The sequence below is a fragment of the Gopherus flavomarginatus genome, chromosome 18 (genome assembly GCF_025201925.1).
Source record: "Gopherus flavomarginatus isolate rGopFla2 chromosome 18, rGopFla2.mat.asm, whole genome shotgun sequence".
Lineage (NCBI taxonomy): Eukaryota > Metazoa > Chordata > Testudines > Testudinidae > Gopherus > Gopherus flavomarginatus.
Window position 1 is genome coordinate 2,339,782 of NC_066634.1, and position 18,599 is coordinate 2,358,380.

The 18,599-nt window shown below is 58.3% G+C and overlaps 2 protein-coding genes across 2 annotated transcripts; both read left to right on the forward strand.

The window, feature by feature from the left end:
* The first annotated feature begins 192 nt into the window (after nt 1-192).
* Nucleotides 193-4,929, forward strand: EBP (EBP cholestenol delta-isomerase). Its single transcript, XM_050927396.1, has 5 exons — nt 193-455; nt 615-953; nt 1,657-1,693; nt 3,830-3,960; nt 4,213-4,929. The coding sequence occupies exons 2-5, from the start codon at nt 638-640 to the stop codon at nt 4,422-4,424; spliced, it is 696 nt and encodes a 231-aa protein (XP_050783353.1). The 5' UTR covers nt 193-455; nt 615-637; the 3' UTR covers nt 4,425-4,929.
* Nucleotides 4,930-6,558: 1,629 nt separating this feature from the next.
* TBC1D25 (TBC1 domain family member 25) lies at nt 6,559-13,767 on the forward strand. Its single transcript, XM_050927224.1, has 6 exons — nt 6,559-7,221; nt 8,456-8,565; nt 9,305-9,459; nt 9,592-9,716; nt 10,120-10,308; nt 10,729-13,767. Exons 1-6 carry the CDS (start codon nt 7,144-7,146, stop codon nt 12,139-12,141), a joined length of 2,070 nt encoding a protein of 689 aa, XP_050783181.1. The 5' UTR covers nt 6,559-7,143; the 3' UTR covers nt 12,142-13,767.
* Nucleotides 13,768-18,599: the final 4,832 nt, after the last annotated feature.

Genomic DNA, 18,599 nt, shown 5'->3' on the forward strand with positions numbered 1-18,599 from the left:
CCCACCTCCTCCCCCTGGGCTCAGGCCCCACCCCTGTACACTGGCCCCGCCTCCTGGACTCAGGCCCCTCCCCCTCGGCTCAGGCCCCGCCCAAACACCGCCCCTTCCCTCCTCCCTTTAAACCTCTCGCTCTGACGACACCTGTTTCCATGGCTACCCCAGCCTCCCCGCCCCCTGCTGAGCCCACATCGCCTCAGCCGGCTCTTGAGCCAATCCGCAACTCGGGAGGGCCCCTCCCGGCCCCGCCCACCAGCGGCTTGGCTTCCCATTGGCCGCGAAAAAAAGGCCCGCGGACCAACGAGCGGGCGGATCGAGCTGAAGCGGTGGCCAAGGAGCGCGCTCATTGGTCGCGGGGGCGGGGCTTAGCGGTGCAGGTGGCCGGGCAGGGGGGCGCCGACTTCAGACTGCGGCCAGAGGGCAGCGGCGTCGGGTTTGGGGCTGGAGGCGCTGAGCGGGTGAGGGGCTGCCGGGGGGGCACGCAGGGGGGCTGCGCGCAGTGACTTACACCCCCCCCGGGTTTCCCGCTCCCAGTCCAGCTGGGGGTGGATCTGGCCCCCCCCCCGAGGGGAAAGTCCCCGGATCCCCTTCCTGACACCAGCTCTTTTCCTTTGCAGTGGGAGTCCCTGTCTTGCCTGCCATGGGGCTGGAGGCCGAGCCCCTCGCCGCCCCCCACCCTTACTGGCCGCGGGACCTGGAGATCGGGCGCTATGTCCCCAACGACCGCCCCACCTGGCACAGCCTGGCTTTCCTCTTCTCCGTCTCGGCGGCCCTGCTGGCGCTCACCTGGCGGGCCGCCGGCTGGCGGGGGTGGACGGGGGCGCCCATGAGGCCCAGGCGACGCCTGGCCCTCTGCTGGTTCGCCATCTGCGGCTTCATCCATGGCGTGATTGAGGGCTGGTTTAGCCTCTACCACATGGATATACCAGGGGACCAGTCCTTCCTCTCCCAGCTGTGTAAGACCTGGGAACCAGGACTCCTGGGTTCTTTGGGTGGGGGATGGAGTCTGGTGGGTTAGAGCGGGGGGCTGGGAGCCAGGACTCCTGGGTTCTTTCCCTCGCTCTGGGAGGGTTGTGAGGTCTAGTGGGTGGAGAAAAGGTGCTGGGAGCTAGGATTCCTGGGTTCGTTGGCTGGGGGATGGAGTCTGGTGGATTAGACTGATAGCGAGGGGCTCAGAGCCAGGACTCTTGGGTTCTTTCCCTACCTCTGAGAGGGGAGTGGAGTCTAATGATTAGAGCAGGAGAGGCTGGGTGTCTGGACTCCTGGGTTCTAGCCCATCTGAGGGGAGCCCTGACAGGAGCTATTTGCCAGTGTAATGTGAGGAAAGGAAATCTGCTAGACAGGTTACCTGCCCTCCAGGGAAATCCCCTTCCCGAGAGAAGGGACGGGAGCCCATGAAATTGGATGCCGGGAAGAACTATGGATCCTTGTAGAAACAGTTCCAGAAGTTCCACTGCTCCTAGCTGGGAGCAGGAGGAAACTATGGAAATTCCCAGCCCAAAAACTTTGTGAAAATCTACTGGGTATTAGAATATTTCCTCCCTTGTTTCAAAACCTCCCCACGTTCCTCTCTCCAGTTCCATAAAATGATTAATTTGATTCATTCTTTTTGACCGATGAGCAACCGTTTAATCTGAATCTCCTTGTTTTCACCTCCAGGGAAGGAGTACGCCAAAGGAGACAGCCGATACGTCATGTGAGTTTTAGCCTTTGTGTGTCCCATTTCCCCTCCTTCCCTTTTTCTGATTCCTCCCCACCCACCCACCACAATCCACTGGCATCTGCCCAAAATCCACCTGGAAATTTTGGAATAGATCAGCTGCAGCCTTCAAAAAACCCATCAGGTTTTACACATGCCTGCTAGCTCAGCGCAAGCAAACAATATGTGGTTTAATATGACTAAATGCAAATGCATCCCTCCAGGAACAAAACACACAGGCAATGTGTGCAGGATAGGGGGGCGGACTCTGGCTTGAACAAAGATTTGGAGGTCATGGGGGACAGTCGGCTGAATGGGGGCTCCTGGTGCGACGCTGGGGCCAAAAGAGCGAAGGCCATCCTGGGATGTGTAAATGGGGATCGGGAGGTGGAACACAGAGAGGATTTTCCCCTCTGGATTTGACTCGGATGCCACCGCTGCTGGGATCCTGCGTCCTGTTCTGGTGGCCAGAACTCTAGAAGGACGTTGCTCAATCAGGGACGTATCAGAGAAGTGCCTTGAGAATGATTCAGGGATTAGAAACCCTGCCTTGGTGTGAGAGACTCCCGGAGCTGCAGCTATTGAGCTGAACAAAGAGACGGCTGAAGGGTGATTGGATCCCAGTCGTATCTACGCAGGGAACAAGCATTTGATAATGGGCGCTTGATGTAGCAGAGGAAGGTCAAACCTGATCCGATGGCTTGAAGTCCACAGCAGCCATCGGCAGAGCAAGACCCTCGCTTTCCTGGCTCTTTACTTTAGTCGAAGCTAGACCAATTCCGGGTGACCACCCCTTGCCTTCATTGCGTTATTCCCAGCAAACGACAGGCTAGATAATAGAATATCAGGATTGGACGGGATCTTGAGGTCATCTAGTCCAACCCCCTACTCAAAGCAGGACCAGTTCCCAACTAAATCATCCCAGCCAGGGCTTCATCAAACCTGACCTTAAAAACCTCTAAGGAAGGAGATTCCACCACCTCCCTAGGGAACCCATTCCAGTGCTTCACCACCCTCCTAGGGAAATAGTGTTTCCTAATATCCAACCTAGACCTCCCCCACTGCAACTTGAGACCATTACTCCTTGTTCTGTCATCTGCCACCACTGAGAACAGCGGAGCTCCATCCTCTTTGGAAACCCCCTTCAGGTAGTTGAAAGCAGCTATCAAATCCCCCCTCACTCTTCTCTTCTGCAGACTAAAGAATCCCAGTTCCCTGATCATTTTTGTTGCCCTCCGCTGGACTCTTTCCAATTTTTCCACATCCTTTTTGTAGTGTGGGGCCCAAAACTGGACACAGTACTCCAGGGCTACATGTTTTCTCCTCGGAGATTAATAACACACAGCTCTTCGGAAGCAAGCTCCTTTTAGCCTTAAGGCAGGAGCGCTGCGGGGAAAAGAGCCAAAGAAGCGACATGTAAATCGACCAGAGATCTCGCCGCCCGCAACTCCAAGCTGGGGTGATGTCAGTCTAAAGATTGGCCCCCCAATTACCTCCCCGATCTCAGGGTGAAGTTCTGAAGGCTGAGTCTGTGGGGCAGGGGTGATGTTGCTGTCCCCACCCACTTGTCCCCCACACATCCTGGGAATTTAGCTTGCCAGGTCCCAAAAGATCAGCTGGGTTTGCTGGGTCGTGCCATGGCCTTTTCACAGCCATGCTGCTCGTGGGTTCGTAGATTCCGGGGACAGAAGGGGCCATTGTGATCAGCACGTCCAACTTCCCGGACAACAGAGACTAGAGAACCTGCCCTGTCGTGCCAGGTGCTGCACGGACCCACCTCTGAGAGCAGGGCCCCCATTGGGCACTACATAACCCCCCCACCCCACCAACTGCTAGATCGGGGCCCCTGTCCCTGCACAGCCCCTCCCAGAGGGAGATCACAGCCCTTGTCATGCTGGGTGCTGCATGGAGCCCCCCGCATCGTGCCTGGCACTACACAGACCCCCTCCCCCCACTGAGACCCCAAAGATCTTCCAGTCTAAACACACCCAGGCAGGACCATTCTCCTCATGGTATGGCTGGGGAAACTGAGGCCAATGAGATGCGAGCTGAGACACATAGTTGGCTGGGAGGGATGGGGGGGGCGCTTAGAAATTGGGTTAACCCTTTGGTGCCTCTCTCCTTTGTCTGCAGAGAGGACAACTTCACTGTGTGCATGGAGACCATCACTGCCTGGGCGTGGGGCCCGCTGAGCCTCTGGACCGTGGTGGCCTTCCTCCAGCGTCAGCCCCACCGCTACGTCCTGCAGCTGGTGGTGTCACTGGGTAAGGGCGGCCGGATGCCTGAGTCCCCTCTCTGGCTTGGGGAGGGGGGTCTAGTGGTTAGAACTGGAGGGGCTGGGAGGCAGGACTCCTGTGTTCTCTCCCTGGGTGTAGAATGGCCAGGGGCCGATGGTCAAAGGTCCCAGATCAGCTTCATCTTGACCTAGCCTGGACCCCAGATGCCCCCTGATCTTTCCATGACCCTTGGATTCCCCTCAATGTGACCCCTTGAGCTTTCTTCCCCACCTGCAACAGGCCAGCTGTATGGCGACGTCCTGTACTTCTACACTGAGTACCGGGAGGGCTTCGCCCACAGCGAGATGTGGCACCCGCTCTACTTCTGGTTCTACTTTGTCTTCATGAATGCCCTGTGGATCATCATCCCCTCCATCCTCCTCCTTGACGCCTGGGGGCACCTGAGCGCTGCCCAGAGGGCGCTGGACTCTGTCAAGGCCAAGAGACACTGATGCCTCACTCCTCCCTTTCACCCGGGATGGGGGTATCTGGCACAAAACTGCCCTGGGGGGGCTGAAGAATGAATGATGCTCAGGGATTGGCGTGCGCAGGACTCTCCCTGGCTCTGGGAGGGGAGTGGGGTCCAGTGGGCTAGAGCTGGGGGGCTGGGAGCCAGGACGTCTTGACTCTTTTCCCAGCGTCTGTGAGCGACATTCAAGTTTCTCCAAGCCGCCTTTATCTGCCGGCCTGGGGGGGAGGGACGGACGGGTGAGGGGGGGACGAGATCGCTAGCAGGGGTGGGGGAGATGTCTGCCTCTCTATGACTTGTTATCCTAGCACCCCTTCCTCCGCCAAACCCTCCCTGGTCCCATAACCAAAGCTCCGACCCCATTTCGGTGTGCCACTGACAATGACCCCCTTTGCCTCCTGACTGGCTGCAGGGTGGGGGATGCTGGGACCTCAAGTGCCTCCGGTGGACAGGGCCAATCAGCTTGTTTTAATAAACACATGTATGTACTCCTTTGCCTTCCAGCAGTTGTCTTTGTCTGCCAGTGGCACCGTGCTGCTAGGACAGAAGGAGTTATACAGCAGGTCATACCAGCTGATCCCGAGGGTCCCTCCTGGGCTGGGATGCTTTAGAGAGGAGATGGAGGGGCCCTGATTAAAATCATGACCAGGAACAAGGGAGAGTGGGACCTTCTCCAAGAGAGGTGAATTCCAAAAGGATCAATGGAAATACTTTTTCCCTTAGCAGGGGATTGCACTCTCCATCTAAGGCTACGTCTAGACTACCCGCCATATCAGCGGGTTAAAATCGATTGCTCGGGGATCGATACATCATGTCTCATCTAGACGCGATATATTGATCCCAGAGCGCGCTTATATCGATTCTGGAACTCCACCAACCCCAACGGAGTTGCGGAATCGACAGGGGGAGCCGTGGACATCGATCCCGCGCAGTGAGGACGGGTGAGTAATCTAATCTTAGATATTCGATTTCAGCTATGTTATTCACGTAGCTGAAGTTGCGTATCTAAGATCGATTCCCCCCCGTAGTGTAGACCAGCCCTCATTAACCTGTGTCCCATTCCCAGTCCCCTGCCCGGGGGCTGGAGGGGAGCCAGCACTCCCTAGAAGGGAAAGGCCCTGTGCCCCATTCCCTGCCCCCTGGAGCCAGCTAGTCCCCTGCTTGGGACCAGATGGGAGCTGGCGCCCCCTAGAGGGGAAGGCCCCATTTCCAATGCAGTGTTCACTGGGTTGGGCACGGTGGGATTCTGCCTGCCTGTAAGAAAGCTCCACCCCCTTAATGGAGGGGCAGGGCCATGGAGCCCATAAAACACCTGATTCTGGGGGACAGCTAATGACAATGCAGGGAAGGGAACAAGCATCAGAGATGTAACACGTGGAGCAGGGAACCCCAGATGGGAAGGAGCTGGTGGGTGGATTCCCCAGGACAGGTTCTATGCCCCAGCTTTTAAACGGCCCGTTGGAGGAGCCCGCTCAGTGGGCCAGCCCGTGGGCTGCAGGCAGGGGCCTCACGACTGAGCCTCTGACTTCATCCTGTGAGTCCACCTGAGCCAGACGCACAGCGCGGGGATCCAGGCATCGCAGCCAGGATTTGCAGGGACCCCGGGCAGCCTGGCCAAACCGAGCAGGGGGGTTATGACACACGCCGGCCCTCCCCTCGGGCAAGCCACCGTGGGCTCCATTCCTGGCCCTGTCTCTCGCTCCGTCCGGATCCGAGTCTCCCCGAGCCAGGCCCCTCTGGGTCCATTGCCCGGCTCCTGCAGAGCCTGCCCAGTCCCAAGCTGCCCCCTGGCGGTGACCCTGGGTGGGGCTCCCAGAGCAGCTCGTCCCCCCCGCCCGTGGAGCAGCTCAAAGTACGGAGGGAAACTGAGGCAGGGGCCTGACAGCTGCGGGCTGGGCGGAAAAGGCCGCAGCGCAGCGTCTCCCCGCTGAGCCTGGGGCTCCTGCTCCGGCTGCCTCATTCCAGGGCCGGGGCCGGGGCCGGGGCCGGGCCCGGGCGGTCGGACGAGCTCTGCAGCGGGACCCTCGGGACTCGGCCGGCGCCTGCGGCCGCTGGAAGGAAACATCCGGGTCCCTGGAGCTGCGGGCGGATGTTGGGAGGAGTTACTTCCGGTTGACCCGGATGTTGTTTTCTCTGTCTGGGCGGTTATTTCCGCTTAACCCGGATGTTGCTGTCCCTGCTTGTACGTCTATTTCCGGTTGGTCCGGATGTTGTTTTCCTTGGCTGTGCCGTTATTTCCGGTTGACCCGGATGTTTTCACCGGTTGGGGGCTATTTCCGGTTGGCCGGGCCGCTACTTCCCCAGTGAGGGGCTTGTCCGGGCAGTTATTGCCTTGGTTACGCGTTTTCCAGTTAACCCGGATGTTGTTTCCCATGGTCTGGCGGCTATTTCCGGTTAACCCCGGATGTGAATCCCCGTCCCGTGGCGGGGAGGGGCCCGGCTTTTCCCCTCCCCACTTCGGCTTTGACGTCAGCGCCTGAGCTGAGGCCTCCAAGCCGGAAGCGGAAGTAGCGGCGGGGTCACGTGAGGCTCCCCCATCCCCACCTGACGTCACCGCCCGCCCGGCGCGAGCCGGCTTCTACCCGCCGCGGCGTGAGGCCTCCCCCGCTTCCCCCCAGGGGCGGGGCCGTAACGGTCCCGTCCGGCGCGAGGCTCCTCCCCCTCTCCGCCCCCGCCCCCCGCGGAGCCGGCCGGGGGCCGGGATGGCGGCGGCGGCGGCGGGGGGCGGGGCCCGGGAGGAGGAGGAGGAGGAGCGGGAGGTGGTGCGGGTCCGGGTCAAGGTGAGAGGTCAGGGGGTCACGGCGGGGTCAGGGGTCACATGCGGCGGGGGGAGGGGCGCAGCGAGTGGGACCCTCCTACAGGGCGTGGTGCTGCGAGAGCAAAGGGGGGTCGGGATCGGGCCATGAGGAGGGAGCCAGAGTGGGGTCTCCCCCTCCCCCACCCAGAGCCGAGAGAGAACCCAGGAGTCCGGGCTCCCAGCCCCCCCCCTGCTCTAACCACCAGACCCCACTCCCCTCCCAGAGCCGGGGAGAGAACCCAGGAGTCCGGGCTCCCAGCCCCCCCTGCTCTAACCACCAGCCCCCACTCCCCTCCCAGAGCCGGGGAGAGAACCCAGGAGTCCGGGCTCCCAGCCCCCCCCGCTCTAACCACTAGGCCCCACTCCCCTCCCAGAGCCGGGAGAGAACCCAGGAGTCCGGGCTCTCAGCCCCCCCTCCCCTGCTCTAACCACCAGCCCCTGCTCCCCTCCCAGAACCGGGGAGAGAACCCAGGAGTCCTGGCTCCCAGCCCCCCCTGCTCTAACCACCAGCCCCTGCTCCCCTCCCAGAACCGGGGAGAGAACCCAGGAGTCCGGGCTCCCAGCCCCCCCCCTGCTCTAACCACCAGCCCCTGCTCCCTTCCCAGAGCCAGGGAGAGAACCCAGGAGTCCGGGCTCCCAGTCCCCCCTGCTCTAACCACCAGCCCCTGCTCCCTTCCCAGAGCCAGGGAGAGAACTCAGGAGTCTTGCTTGTTCTTATGCCCTCTACGCCACACCCTTATTGCCCCCGACAAACCCTCCTTGCCTTCACTGACTGTATCAGAGCGAGAACAGAACAGGGGACGCGACCCAGTGTCCCTTTCCCCTCCTGCGTTAGCGGATGCCTGCGTCTCGTCCTCCGGCCTCCCCCCTGGGTGGCTGCGTGGAGGCCAGGAGATCTGGGGCGAGGCACCTGCTAAGGAAGGGGAAGAAACGCACAGGAAGTCAGACCTCCCATGGCCAGCAAGGAGAGAGGATTTCAGTGTGAAAGAGCACAGGAAAACTGCCCTTCCCCTGTGTCCGCGGAGATCTCCATCCGAAACACGGGAGGACCTGTGCAGCGCAGCGCGGGTGGGGAATGAGCCAGGGCCTTTCCCCTCTAGGGGGCACTGGCTCCCCCTTGGGCGCCAGGATGGGGGACTGGCAGGCTTGGGGGATGGGGAATGGGGCACGGGGCCTGTCCCCACTTGAGGGCGCTCACTCCAGTCCTGTCTCCCCAGAAGCGTGAGGGATTCCTGCAGCCCGAGTTCCGCACCTTTGCCGTTGATCCCCAGATCACCTCGCTGGATGTCCTCCAGCACATCCTCATCCGCGCCTTCGACCTCAACGGGTGAGTCCCGCCCCAGCCGCCAGGGACCTTTGCCCAGCGTTGGTTAGACTGGGGGGAGATGGGAGCCAGGACTTCCAGGTTCTCTCCCCGGCTCTGGGAAGGGAGTGGGGTCTAGTGGTTAGAGCGCGGGGTTGGGGAGGCTGGGAGCTAGGATTCCTGGATTCTCTCCTGGTTCTGGGAGGGGAGCCAGGGTCTAGTGGTTAGAGTTGGGAGCCAGGACTCCTGGGTTCTCTCCCCAGTGCTGCTATTTATGGGGTTGCCTGGGAGTTAAATCCTGACTGAGGACGGAGCTAGTGAAGAATTTGAGGCTGTTGGGAGCCAAGGGACAAAGAGGAGATTTGGGGGACAGATGAGCTCATTCGGTCTGAAGAGCTAATGGGGAACCCTGTGAAAGGAGGGAAGGCAGGGGGGCCGGAATGGCTGGTGAAGGACCCTTAGAGAGTAGTGGGGGGTTCTGTATGGTTGAGGGATGCCTCCCGTTGGGGTCCTTCATCATGGCTGACAGCAAACCTAACGAGGCAGAGGAGGTTCTGTGTAGCCAATGGAGGACCTCAAAGGGGTATGTGTCCTTACAGCCAATGGGAGAGCCCAAGGGAGCAGTGGGAGGTTCTGTGTGGCGACAGAGAGAGTGTGGAGTTCTGTACTCACGGGGGAGCCCGAGGTGCCGGGAGGGGACACGCTGTGCCTGGGGTGATGTTGTCCTGCGTGCATTGGAGCCAATCACCTCCACCTCCCCCAGGAAGAAGAACTTTGGGATCAGCTATCTGGGCCAGGAGAAGCAGGGCCAGGAGACGTACCTGTCGCTGCTGTCGGACTGGGACCTGGCCACGGCCTTCGCCAGCGCCTCCAAGCCCTACCTGCAGCTCCTCCTAGACATCAAGCCTTCGGAAGACAGTGAGTCACTCTGGCAGGACTAGGGACCCAGGAGTCCTGGCTGCCACCCCCCCGGGCTCTAACCGCCAGACCCCACGGCCCTCCCAGAGCCAGGGAACAGACCTTGCTAACTGTCATGTGCTGCTCTCTCAGGCCCCCTGCTGGAGGACTGGGACATCATCAGCCCCAAAGATGTCATCAGCACTGATCTGCTCCTGGTGGAGAAGCGGTCCCTGGCGGCCGCCGCCCTGCCTTTCACCCAGACCATCATCTCCCAGGTGGGTCGAGAGGGGAAGAGGAGGAGGATGTTTCAGGTAGGAAGCACCCTAAACTACGTGGGTGGAACAGAGTTCAGAAGAGAACCCAGGAGTCCTGGTTCCCTCCCCCCACCCCCCTGTTTTAACACACTAGACCCCACTCCCCTCCCAGAGCCGGAGGTGGAACCCAGGAGTCCTGATTCCCGCTCTCCTGCCTGCTCTTCCTGGTAGCTGGGCACAGCTCTGTTGTCCCAGTGCTGGGATCATTGTGGTCCAATGAAGTCTCCTACTGCCTTGACCTCCCCTGCCTGCTCCCGTGCCTCAGTTTTCCCCCCATACAGTGGGGAGGATCCTGCCTGCTCCCGGCATCCACCATGCCTTGCGCTGAGCAGGACTTGGTCAGTGACCCCGTCTCTCTGCCTAGGTGGGCCGGACGCTGTCGAAGGTCCAGCAGGCTCTGAGCTGGTCTTATGGGGAGGACGTGAAGCCGTTCAAACCGCCGCTGAGTGACTCTGAGTTCCACACCTACCTGAACCATGAGGGGCAGCTGAATCGGCCCGAGGAGCTGCGGCTGCGCATCTACCATGGCGGTGTGGAGCCCTCGCTGCGCAAAGTGAGTCTCTGCGGAGTGGGGCTGGGAGCCCGGACTCCTGGGTTCTCTCTCCGGCTCTGGGAGAGGAGTGGGGTCTCCTGAGTTCTCTCTAGCTCTGGGAGGGGAGTGGGAGCTAGTGGTTAGAGCGGGGGGGGGCTGGGAGCCAGGACTCCTGGAGTCTCTCCCTGGCTCTGGGAAATGGGATACTAGGGGTAGTGGAGATGGGATGTCAGGAGGTGCTCAGCCATGGAGGAGAGATGTCGGGGTGCGTGGCACAAAGGGGCATAGCATGCCTGGCTCTGTGGGACAATGCCCGGCCCTGAGACCCCTCTCTGCCCCCCAAGTCACGATGGGATGCTGGGAGAGGCAGCGTGATGGGACGCTGCGGTGAGAGGTGGCGGGAAGATGCCAGGCGTTGAAGCTCCTCTCTCTGCCCCCCAGGTGGTGTGGCGCTACCTGCTGAACGTCTACCCGGACGGGCTGACGGGCCAGGAGCGCATGAGCTACATGAAGCGCAAGACACGGGAGTACGAGCAGCTAAAGGGCCAGTGGGTGGAGCGGGCCAGCACCGAAGACCTGGACTTCATCCGCAGCAACGTCCTCAAGGACGTTCTCCGCACGGACCGCACCCACCCCTACTACGCCGGCTCGGAGGACAACCCGCACCTGACTGCCCTTCACGACCTGCTGACCACCTACGCCGTCACCCACCCGCAGATCTCCTACTGCCAGGGCATGAGCGACATCGCCTCGCCCATCCTGGCCGTCATGGACAACGAGGCACACGCCTTCATCTGCTTCTGCGGCATCATGAAGCGCCTGGAAGGCAACTTCCAGGTGGATGGCGAGGTGATGTCCCTCAAGTTCTCTCACCTCAAGCTCCTCCTCCAGTACTCGGATCCTGAGTTCTACGCCTATCTCCTCTCCCGGGGTGCTGACGACTTCTTCTTCTGCTACCGCTGGCTGCTGCTGGAGCTGAAACGGGAGTTTGCCTTTGAGGACGCCTTGCGGATGCTGGAGATAACCTGGAGCTCCTTGCCACCGGATCCTCCGGAGAAGGAGGTGGAGCTGGTGGGGCCGCCGGCCAGGCTCAGTGAGAGCGGCCAGCCTGTCCGCCAGCGCCACATGCTGCGGCCCACCTGTAGCTTCGAAGCGACTGGGGACCAGCCTTGCTTGGAGGAGTCCGGAGCCCGGCTGTCCTTGGAGGATCCTGGAGATTGGCCCTGTTTGGAGCAGAAGACCTTATTGAAGCAATCCAGCTTTGGAGAATTCAAGTACTACAGCGCTCGTGATGACAGCTCCGAGGAAGAGCCTTCGCTGAGATCCCAGCGCTCTATGGAGGAAGAGGAGGACTTCTGCAGCGAGCAGGACCCCTTGCTCCAGCTCCCGGCCATGACCAAGTCTTTCTCCGCCCCGTCCCTCCGGCTCCTGACCCCACCCACGCCCTCCCGAGACTCCCCCTCCCCCCTCCCCGGCAGCGAGAACAGCGAGAGCCTGCCGGAGGAGAAGGGAGATTTGGCAGGTGACACGCCATCCTCCTCACCCAGCAGCCCCCTCCCCGCCGCCCCGTCCCCAGCCACGGTGAGCTTGCCTCCACCACAGGAGTTTGGCAAAGGCAACCCCTTTATGCTCTTCCTCTGCCTGGCCATCCTTCTGGAGCATCGGGACCACATCATGAAGAACAACATGGACTACAACGAGCTGGCCATGCACTTCGACCGCCTGGTGCGCCGGCACAATCTGGCCAAGGTGCTGCACCGGGCCAAAGCCCTCTTCGCCGACTACCTGCAGTCCGAGGTCTGGGACTCAGAGGAGGGGGACGAGGCAGCCGCAGAGTCCCCAGCTGTCTCGTGACACCCCGCCCCCCCCCCACTCTCCCACCACTCCCCGTTCTGGTGGCCTCCTTGAGACTCATCACAGGTCAGCCAGGAGGGACTCCTTGCTCTGGATCCTCTCTCTTCCCCCTGGATCTAATGGTCTCCTTGGAAGATCCTTTGTGGACCAACCAGGATCTCTCCCCCCATGGGATCCCCTCCCTCCATGCCCCTGCAGATCTAATGATCTCCCTGGAACATTCTTCATGAACCAACCAGGATCTGCCCTTTCCATTGGCATCCTCTCTAATTTAAACTATATCCTTGGAAGATCCATCAGAGACCAACTAGAATATCTCCCTCCCTGGTAGATCCCCTTCAAACACCCCCTGGATTTAATGTTCTCCTTGGAAGATCCTTCATGGACCTACCAGGATCTGGCCTTCCCAGTGAGTTCCCCTCTGACCATCCCCTTCTGACTCCAGTGATCCTTTTGGAAGATCCATCCCCTTGGAAGATCCTTCAGAGACCCAACCAGGATCAGCCACTTGGACTCCGGTGCCTTTTTCTTTTATGTGCATTAGCGGATCCGGTTTTTAGTTTCTCTGCCTGCTGCGGCGGCAGCCTCTGACAGCGTTGCTGCCCAAAGCTGGGGAGCACTCCCAGCTCCCGGCCCCAGATATTCAGATGCTACGTGGAGTGTTAAGACTCTTGACCGCTGGGATGTACGTGCACTTTTCTGTTCCACTTTTCACTGGCCCATAACTTTCCCGGTTCCCTTTTAAACCAAGTTGCCCCATCGTGGTATATTTCCTCCTCCCATGAAGAGATCAAGTGGAATTTATTCATCGCTTTGAAGGAAGACCAGACATCAGCTCCCATGATGCAAAAGGGCAGGAATCCGGGATGCTAGGGGATCAAACAACGTGTGATCTCTACTGGCTTGCCACTTCCGTTGAGTAGCTGTTTCCCTGGGCAAACGGACCCCAGTGGCTGCCCCTGTTTGCTCGGATGTAAAACTAACCAGAGCTCTTCGATCAGCCGAGTCTTTCTGTTCCTGGTTTTAACGAGAGATCAGCGGTTGATAGAGGCAAGACCTGCCCGCATGTGGCTTGACTTCTGGGGCAGGAGCCATATCAGTGAGGAGAGGGGTGAGGTGGAGGTATCGCAAACAAAACCATTTCCGTTGATTGCACCTCATCGCGCTGCGTTAGGGTTGGCTCTGGTGTGTGATCTGCTGATGGCCTGTCCAGAAGCAGGTTCCGATCTCGGCTGGGCCAGCATCAGTCTGGAGCTTCTCTGGACGCTGCCGAGATCGGAGCCTCGCTCGTTTCTATGACACAGGCTCGGAAGCGGTGCCTGGCCTGCATCAGCCGCGCCAATCTGGGAATTTCTGCAGACGAAGACATCTTCCGAACATCCTCTTTTTCCCTTCGTGTCCACCCGCAGTTGAGCAGGGCTTGATCAGCTGGGATCTAACCCTGATGCCTTTTTGTTTCAGCAGCATCCGTCTGCATTGGCCTTACCTTAGCTCAGAGACCCACCTCCTACATCAGCATCTGTGTTGGATTGCCTGGCTCAAGACAGCTACGGATATTTCCCCCTCCTATTGTCCCAGATCTGGGCTCTTTGTACGAAGTCTGATATGAATCCCTTAATGCAGCCACGTGGGGTTTAGAGTCTCTAAGGCAGACGAAGCAGAGAGCTGGCTGTGCCATAGCAGAGAAGGGGATTTTCTCTAGGTCCTATTGGAAAAACAAACAACAACAAGGGGAAACGTGCCTGCTCCAGTTCGTGTAAGGGAGCAGCCTGGCCACTAGAGGGCACTGATAACTCACTAGAAATCAACCTACCTCTGGGCTTTGCAGATCTGAGTTCTCTACCCCAGGGCGGCCCTGGGTTGTGAGGTCCGCCAGGATCTAAGTAGGGATGGGGAGAGAAACCGGACATCCCCGTGATGTCAGTTCAGGGGGGATCTTTCTGGTGATCTGGTGGATCGCCAGAGAGTTGGTACGTAGCCCTGTTACCAGAGGGACCGGCAGGCAGAGCTCGGATTGGCAGGCATCTCTGGGGGGGGTGTATCTGGCGTGTGGGAAGTCCCGAGGGTTTGACCTGCCCAGAGCCTGCACCGGTGGGGCCCCTGTCGCCCACCCAGAGCTCCTACGCACCCGCCCCCCCCTCCGCCTCCCCAAGCTTGCCGTGTCTGGGGAGAGAAACTGATTACGACTTGGTGTTGTAACTGACCATCGGTGGCAGTAGTTGATGCTTCTCTCGGCTGACGTGCAGGGGGCTGTCGGCCGTGGGGCGGAGGCAGAGGGGACTGGCCCCTCCCACCAGATTAGCTTCCCCCTTAATTACAACTCACAGCTAGCCAACTGTAGCAGCCCTGCCTTGGTCAGTGTCACACCCCTTGGCTGGCCCAGCTGTAACTGACTAGCCACAGGAGCAGTCTTGCGACCCTGGGCTCGCCAGCGTCCCATTAGGTGCGACTGGCCACGAGCCCGATCGTGACGTCAGTGGCCCCTGCTAAAGGCCATTCAGTTCTCGGCCGCTTGTCTCCTTGCGAGCAAGCTTGACTGGCGTGACTCCCCGGCGCTCTCCATTTATTGTGCTCGAGGGGATTTTTCACATTTGACCCACGTCGGTATCTTCTCGCCTTTGGCTATCTCCGAAAAACAGTGGCTTTAAAACACCATGTTCTTCCTTGCTCCGCGGCCCCTTCCCTCGTCCCGGCAGGGAGTTGGACGCAGTTACAGGGAAGGGAGCCACTTGGGCTCTACCCTGGATCGCGCATAGGCCAAATCTTAAAATCAGGTTCCAGAGCTTCCGAGTGGGAGCGAGGGGCAGGGGTGGGCAGTTACAGGGCTGCTGGGCAGCAGTGAGGTTCTGTGGGAACAGGGGTGCCCAGGGGGTCGCCTCTCAGATCCAGGGGCATTTACCTCCCCATCTGTTGTTGGCTTCAGCGTCTTGCCGACGCCAGGAAGGCGCCTGACTCCAGTGTCCAGCAGAATGGACGCAGCACATGCTCCCCCTACAGCCTATTGCGGGAGAGTGTGATGGGCTGACCCCAGTGGGTGGTGTGCTCCTTGATAGCCCATGGGGGGCGATAGCGATCACTCTCCTCCACCCTTCCCGTGCCCCCCGGGCAGCCCCACAATAGCTTAGCCCCGAACAAACACACACCAAGCCCTGCCCTGCTACTTTGGGGCTAGATCAAACCTGCTCCAGCGGGATGCTTCCTCCGGAGCTCCCAGCGTGAGGAAACAAGGAAGCCGCCGGTGTGTCTCTGACAACTCTGGTGATTTGTGCCGCTTCCTTTGAACAGGCAGGGGGTTCTTGGATTTCACCGCTGGAGGAGGGTCAAACTCAAATCTCGTGGACACTTGTGTCCTTAAAACACCTCCATTCTCATTGCCAAGGTTAGGATCTTCTGATCGCGGCCAAGAAACGGGGAGTCTCTTTTCCAAACCTGGCCAGAAACCAGGCCCTCGAACGAATCTTCGGTATCTGTTCCCGAGCAAGACTTGGCAGGATTGCTCGTCCCCTTCCATTTTGTCTTTCCCCACCCTCTCCTTGCTCTGGATTTAAATGAGGCAAATGCTCCAGTAGGGGCTCCAAAGTTACTATCTGCCTTGTCCATGAACCTGCTTGTGGTACTACCCAATATGAAAGGGTGCAGGGAGGAAAAATGTTTTCCTGTGTCAGTTAGAAAGTGCTCAAAGACCAGCTCCCCAAGTGGGAAAGTCAACAGTGTGATGCTGATTTCCACCAGCTGAGCATCCGGGGCCTATTCTTGCGTCTAGTCCATTGCATTTTTGCATCTAATCAGTTTCAGCCTCAGACCAAAATATAGTTAGGCCAGGCAAGACGTTCCACCCCGTGCCTCAGGGCTCAGATTGCTCTAGGCTGGGCTTTCAGATCCAGCGTTTATTTGCCGCACGAGGAGCTAGCTTTGGGGTGTGGTTGGTTTTTTGTAAACAGAGGGAAATTGGGGGTGTGAAACTGCAAAGATTTGTCAGTGACTGATGCTGAGGTCTGGAAAAGAGGAAACTGCTTTGGCATTGAATGGAAACTGACCCGATTCTGATTTGCTTCTAATCTAAGGGGATTAATCTCAGCTACGCCCAGAGGGGGTGCATGCTCTTGGGGGAAGATTTGTGCCAAAGAGGTCAGGAGGGGCAGGTTGCTACCATCTCAGGCCCAGGCCCTGGAAGGTATTCAGGTGCTTAGTGCAATACCAAAATCAGAGCCAGCATCTCTGAAGGTCTCCAAGTCTAAATAAGAGCTAGATTTTCCCCAGAGCTCAGCACCCGACGTGCTCAGCTCTTGGGAGAAATTGCATCTCTTTTAAGTTTGCCTTTGATGCATCAAAAAAAAAAAAGTCTTTAAAGCTCCAATTTGCTCCATGGAAGTTGGTTGTCTTTGAGTTTCCGCCAACGGACGAGGCTTCAGGGGCAGGCTGGGTGCTCTGTTCCATTCCACTCGCAATCCATTCTCTGCTTCCCTGGATTTAAATGACACAAAGGACTGGTGGGTGGGAGTTTTCGAATCTGGCTCCAGCCGCGCTTTGCCTGAAAGCTGGTTCTTTTAGATCCCCAGGGCTGCTTTTCAATCTAGATCAACTGGGCTCGGGTGAAAGCTACGAAGCCGTTTCTGGCACAGTCAGCTGGGTGTCTTGGGAGCAATGGGGGACGGTTTTCCAAGTTACTGAAACACCCTGACACCCACTCCGGTCTCCCCCAAATCCATTGGGTTGTAACTGGTGATGGCTTTATATTCTCTGGCACCTGGGACAGGTTTATCGTGAGATGTTTCCCGAACCCAGGCTGAGATTGTCTGTTGGTTTGTGGGTCTCCAGATGCCAACTTTCCCCCCAGATCTTGTTCCTTCTCACACACTGGATTCATCTTTCCTAAGAGCCTGGTTTGTCTCCTTTGGAAACTTTGCCAAATTCATCTTTGAGAGAAATGGAGGTTGGGTTGGGTTGGAAAACACCCTGTTTCGTAGGAAACACAGCTGCTATGGAGTCTTTGTTCCACCAAATTCAATAGAATGAGGACAGTTTGCGCTCTGACTGTCAGGCCCGATCTGGTTTTCTGCTCCCCTCGCTAAGGTTGCTGACACTTGAGATCATTAAACCTGAAGGAATTTTGAATTGATCCAGTTTCCAGGAGGTGCTATTTCTGTTTGGGTCCACAGCTCCTGGGTAATTTCACTCCTTTGCCTAGTCAGTTTCACTTGCTGAACTGGCAGACTCCTGGGCAAAAATCCCAATTTAAAAAATCAATCCAAGGAACCGCTGATATTTTTTCTTTCAAAATCTTTGGGGATCTCAATATTTAAAATCTGAGACAGATCCTAGCGCCCTGGGCGCTGGGAAATCAGATCTTCGGGTATTTTGCCATGGGTGCTAACTTAGCAGTTGGAAATCTCAGCTGTCATTGACTGCAGGAGAATGTGAGCCCTCAGAGCCCTCCCCCCCCCCCCTTAGCGATCTGACTGATTTTTGAACTGGATCAACCCCAAATTCTTTAGTGACGTTTCCAAAAATTCCAGCGGCGTTTGCTGCTCGATCGCCCCGCTGTGCTGGGATAGTGTTATTGTAGGGCCTACTGTGTTTTCCGCTTCCTGGCTTTGTGATGGGGGCCCTGTCCAAACTCCTGCTCTGCTGCTGAAATCCAGGCGCCCGTTTGATCTCTTTGTAGATGAGCTGCAGAAGCCAATGGTGCTGAGTTGTGAATATTTTGTTTGGTGTTCAGCCTTTCCTTATTTCGTGCTGCTCTATTTATTTTGCCAACCTTCTGGGCTGTGAAGTTTATTTACCCGGCCAGGCTGTTTAAACAGGACAAAGGTTCTGAAACAAAGGTGGAACTCTCACTGGGTGGTGCTGAAATCAGCCACCTGGAGTCTTCTCACAGGCTTTGCTTCTTTCAGGCCTGGTGCTCTCTCAAGATCTGGGACCCTTTGAAAAAGAAACGCGGCCCTCGCACCAGGAATTGACTGAGCAACTTCTGGCTATGGACTCTCTAAAAACTGCAGTGGATTCTGGGGGAGCAGCCAGAGGAGTGGATGCAGCCAGTTAACCCTGCCTTGGGTGGCTCGAGGCGTCACTTTCAAGGGGGATTGGGTGCTTCCCCCGCCAACGGTGGCGATTTTGGATTCCTCTGGGGGAAAGACCGAAGAGTTGGATTCTGCCACCGTTAACGGCCAAGCGCCTGGAGCTCTTCCCCCTTCAGGCTGCCAGCGATTTGATCTGTTTCTGCCTCCCAAGCAGCTGAGTTCTCTAACCGACCAAAGGAAGCCAAGGAACCAAATCTAGCTAAAGCCGCGGCGGAGGGCAGCCGGCCAGGGCGTTGGTGTGGTGACAAGGGGACCTGGCCTGGATCAGGCTAGGTTTATGGCTCTGGGTCAGCACAGCTGTTCCATCTCCTGTATATATCCTCTGTACAGTTGGAGACCCCAGTATGTTCCTAAACCCCCACGCCCAAAGCTGGGCTT

What these genes read in the sequence shown, in the direction of transcription:
- EBP (XM_050927396.1), top strand. Translation starts at nt 638, where the DNA reads ATGGGGCTGGAGGCCGAGCCCCTCGCCGCCCCCCACCCTTACTGGCCG. An exon ending in GGAGACAGCCGATACGTCAT is followed by an intron (nt 1,694 to 3,829) that starts GTGAGTTTTAGC and finishes CTTTGTCTGCAG; the next exon opens with AGAGGACAACTTCACTGTGT. An exon ending in GCAGCTGGTGGTGTCACTGG is followed by an intron (nt 3,961 to 4,212) that starts GTAAGGGCGGCC and finishes CACCTGCAACAG; the next exon opens with GCCAGCTGTATGGCGACGTC.
- TBC1D25 (XM_050927224.1), top strand. Translation starts at nt 7,144, where the DNA reads ATGGCGGCGGCGGCGGCGGGGGGCGGGGCCCGGGAGGAGGAGGAGGAG. An exon ending in TGGTGCGGGTCCGGGTCAAG is followed by an intron (nt 7,222 to 8,455) that starts GTGAGAGGTCAG and finishes CTGTCTCCCCAG; the next exon opens with AAGCGTGAGGGATTCCTGCA. An exon ending in CCCAGACCATCATCTCCCAG is followed by an intron (nt 9,717 to 10,119) that starts GTGGGTCGAGAG and finishes CTCTCTGCCTAG; the next exon opens with GTGGGCCGGACGCTGTCGAA.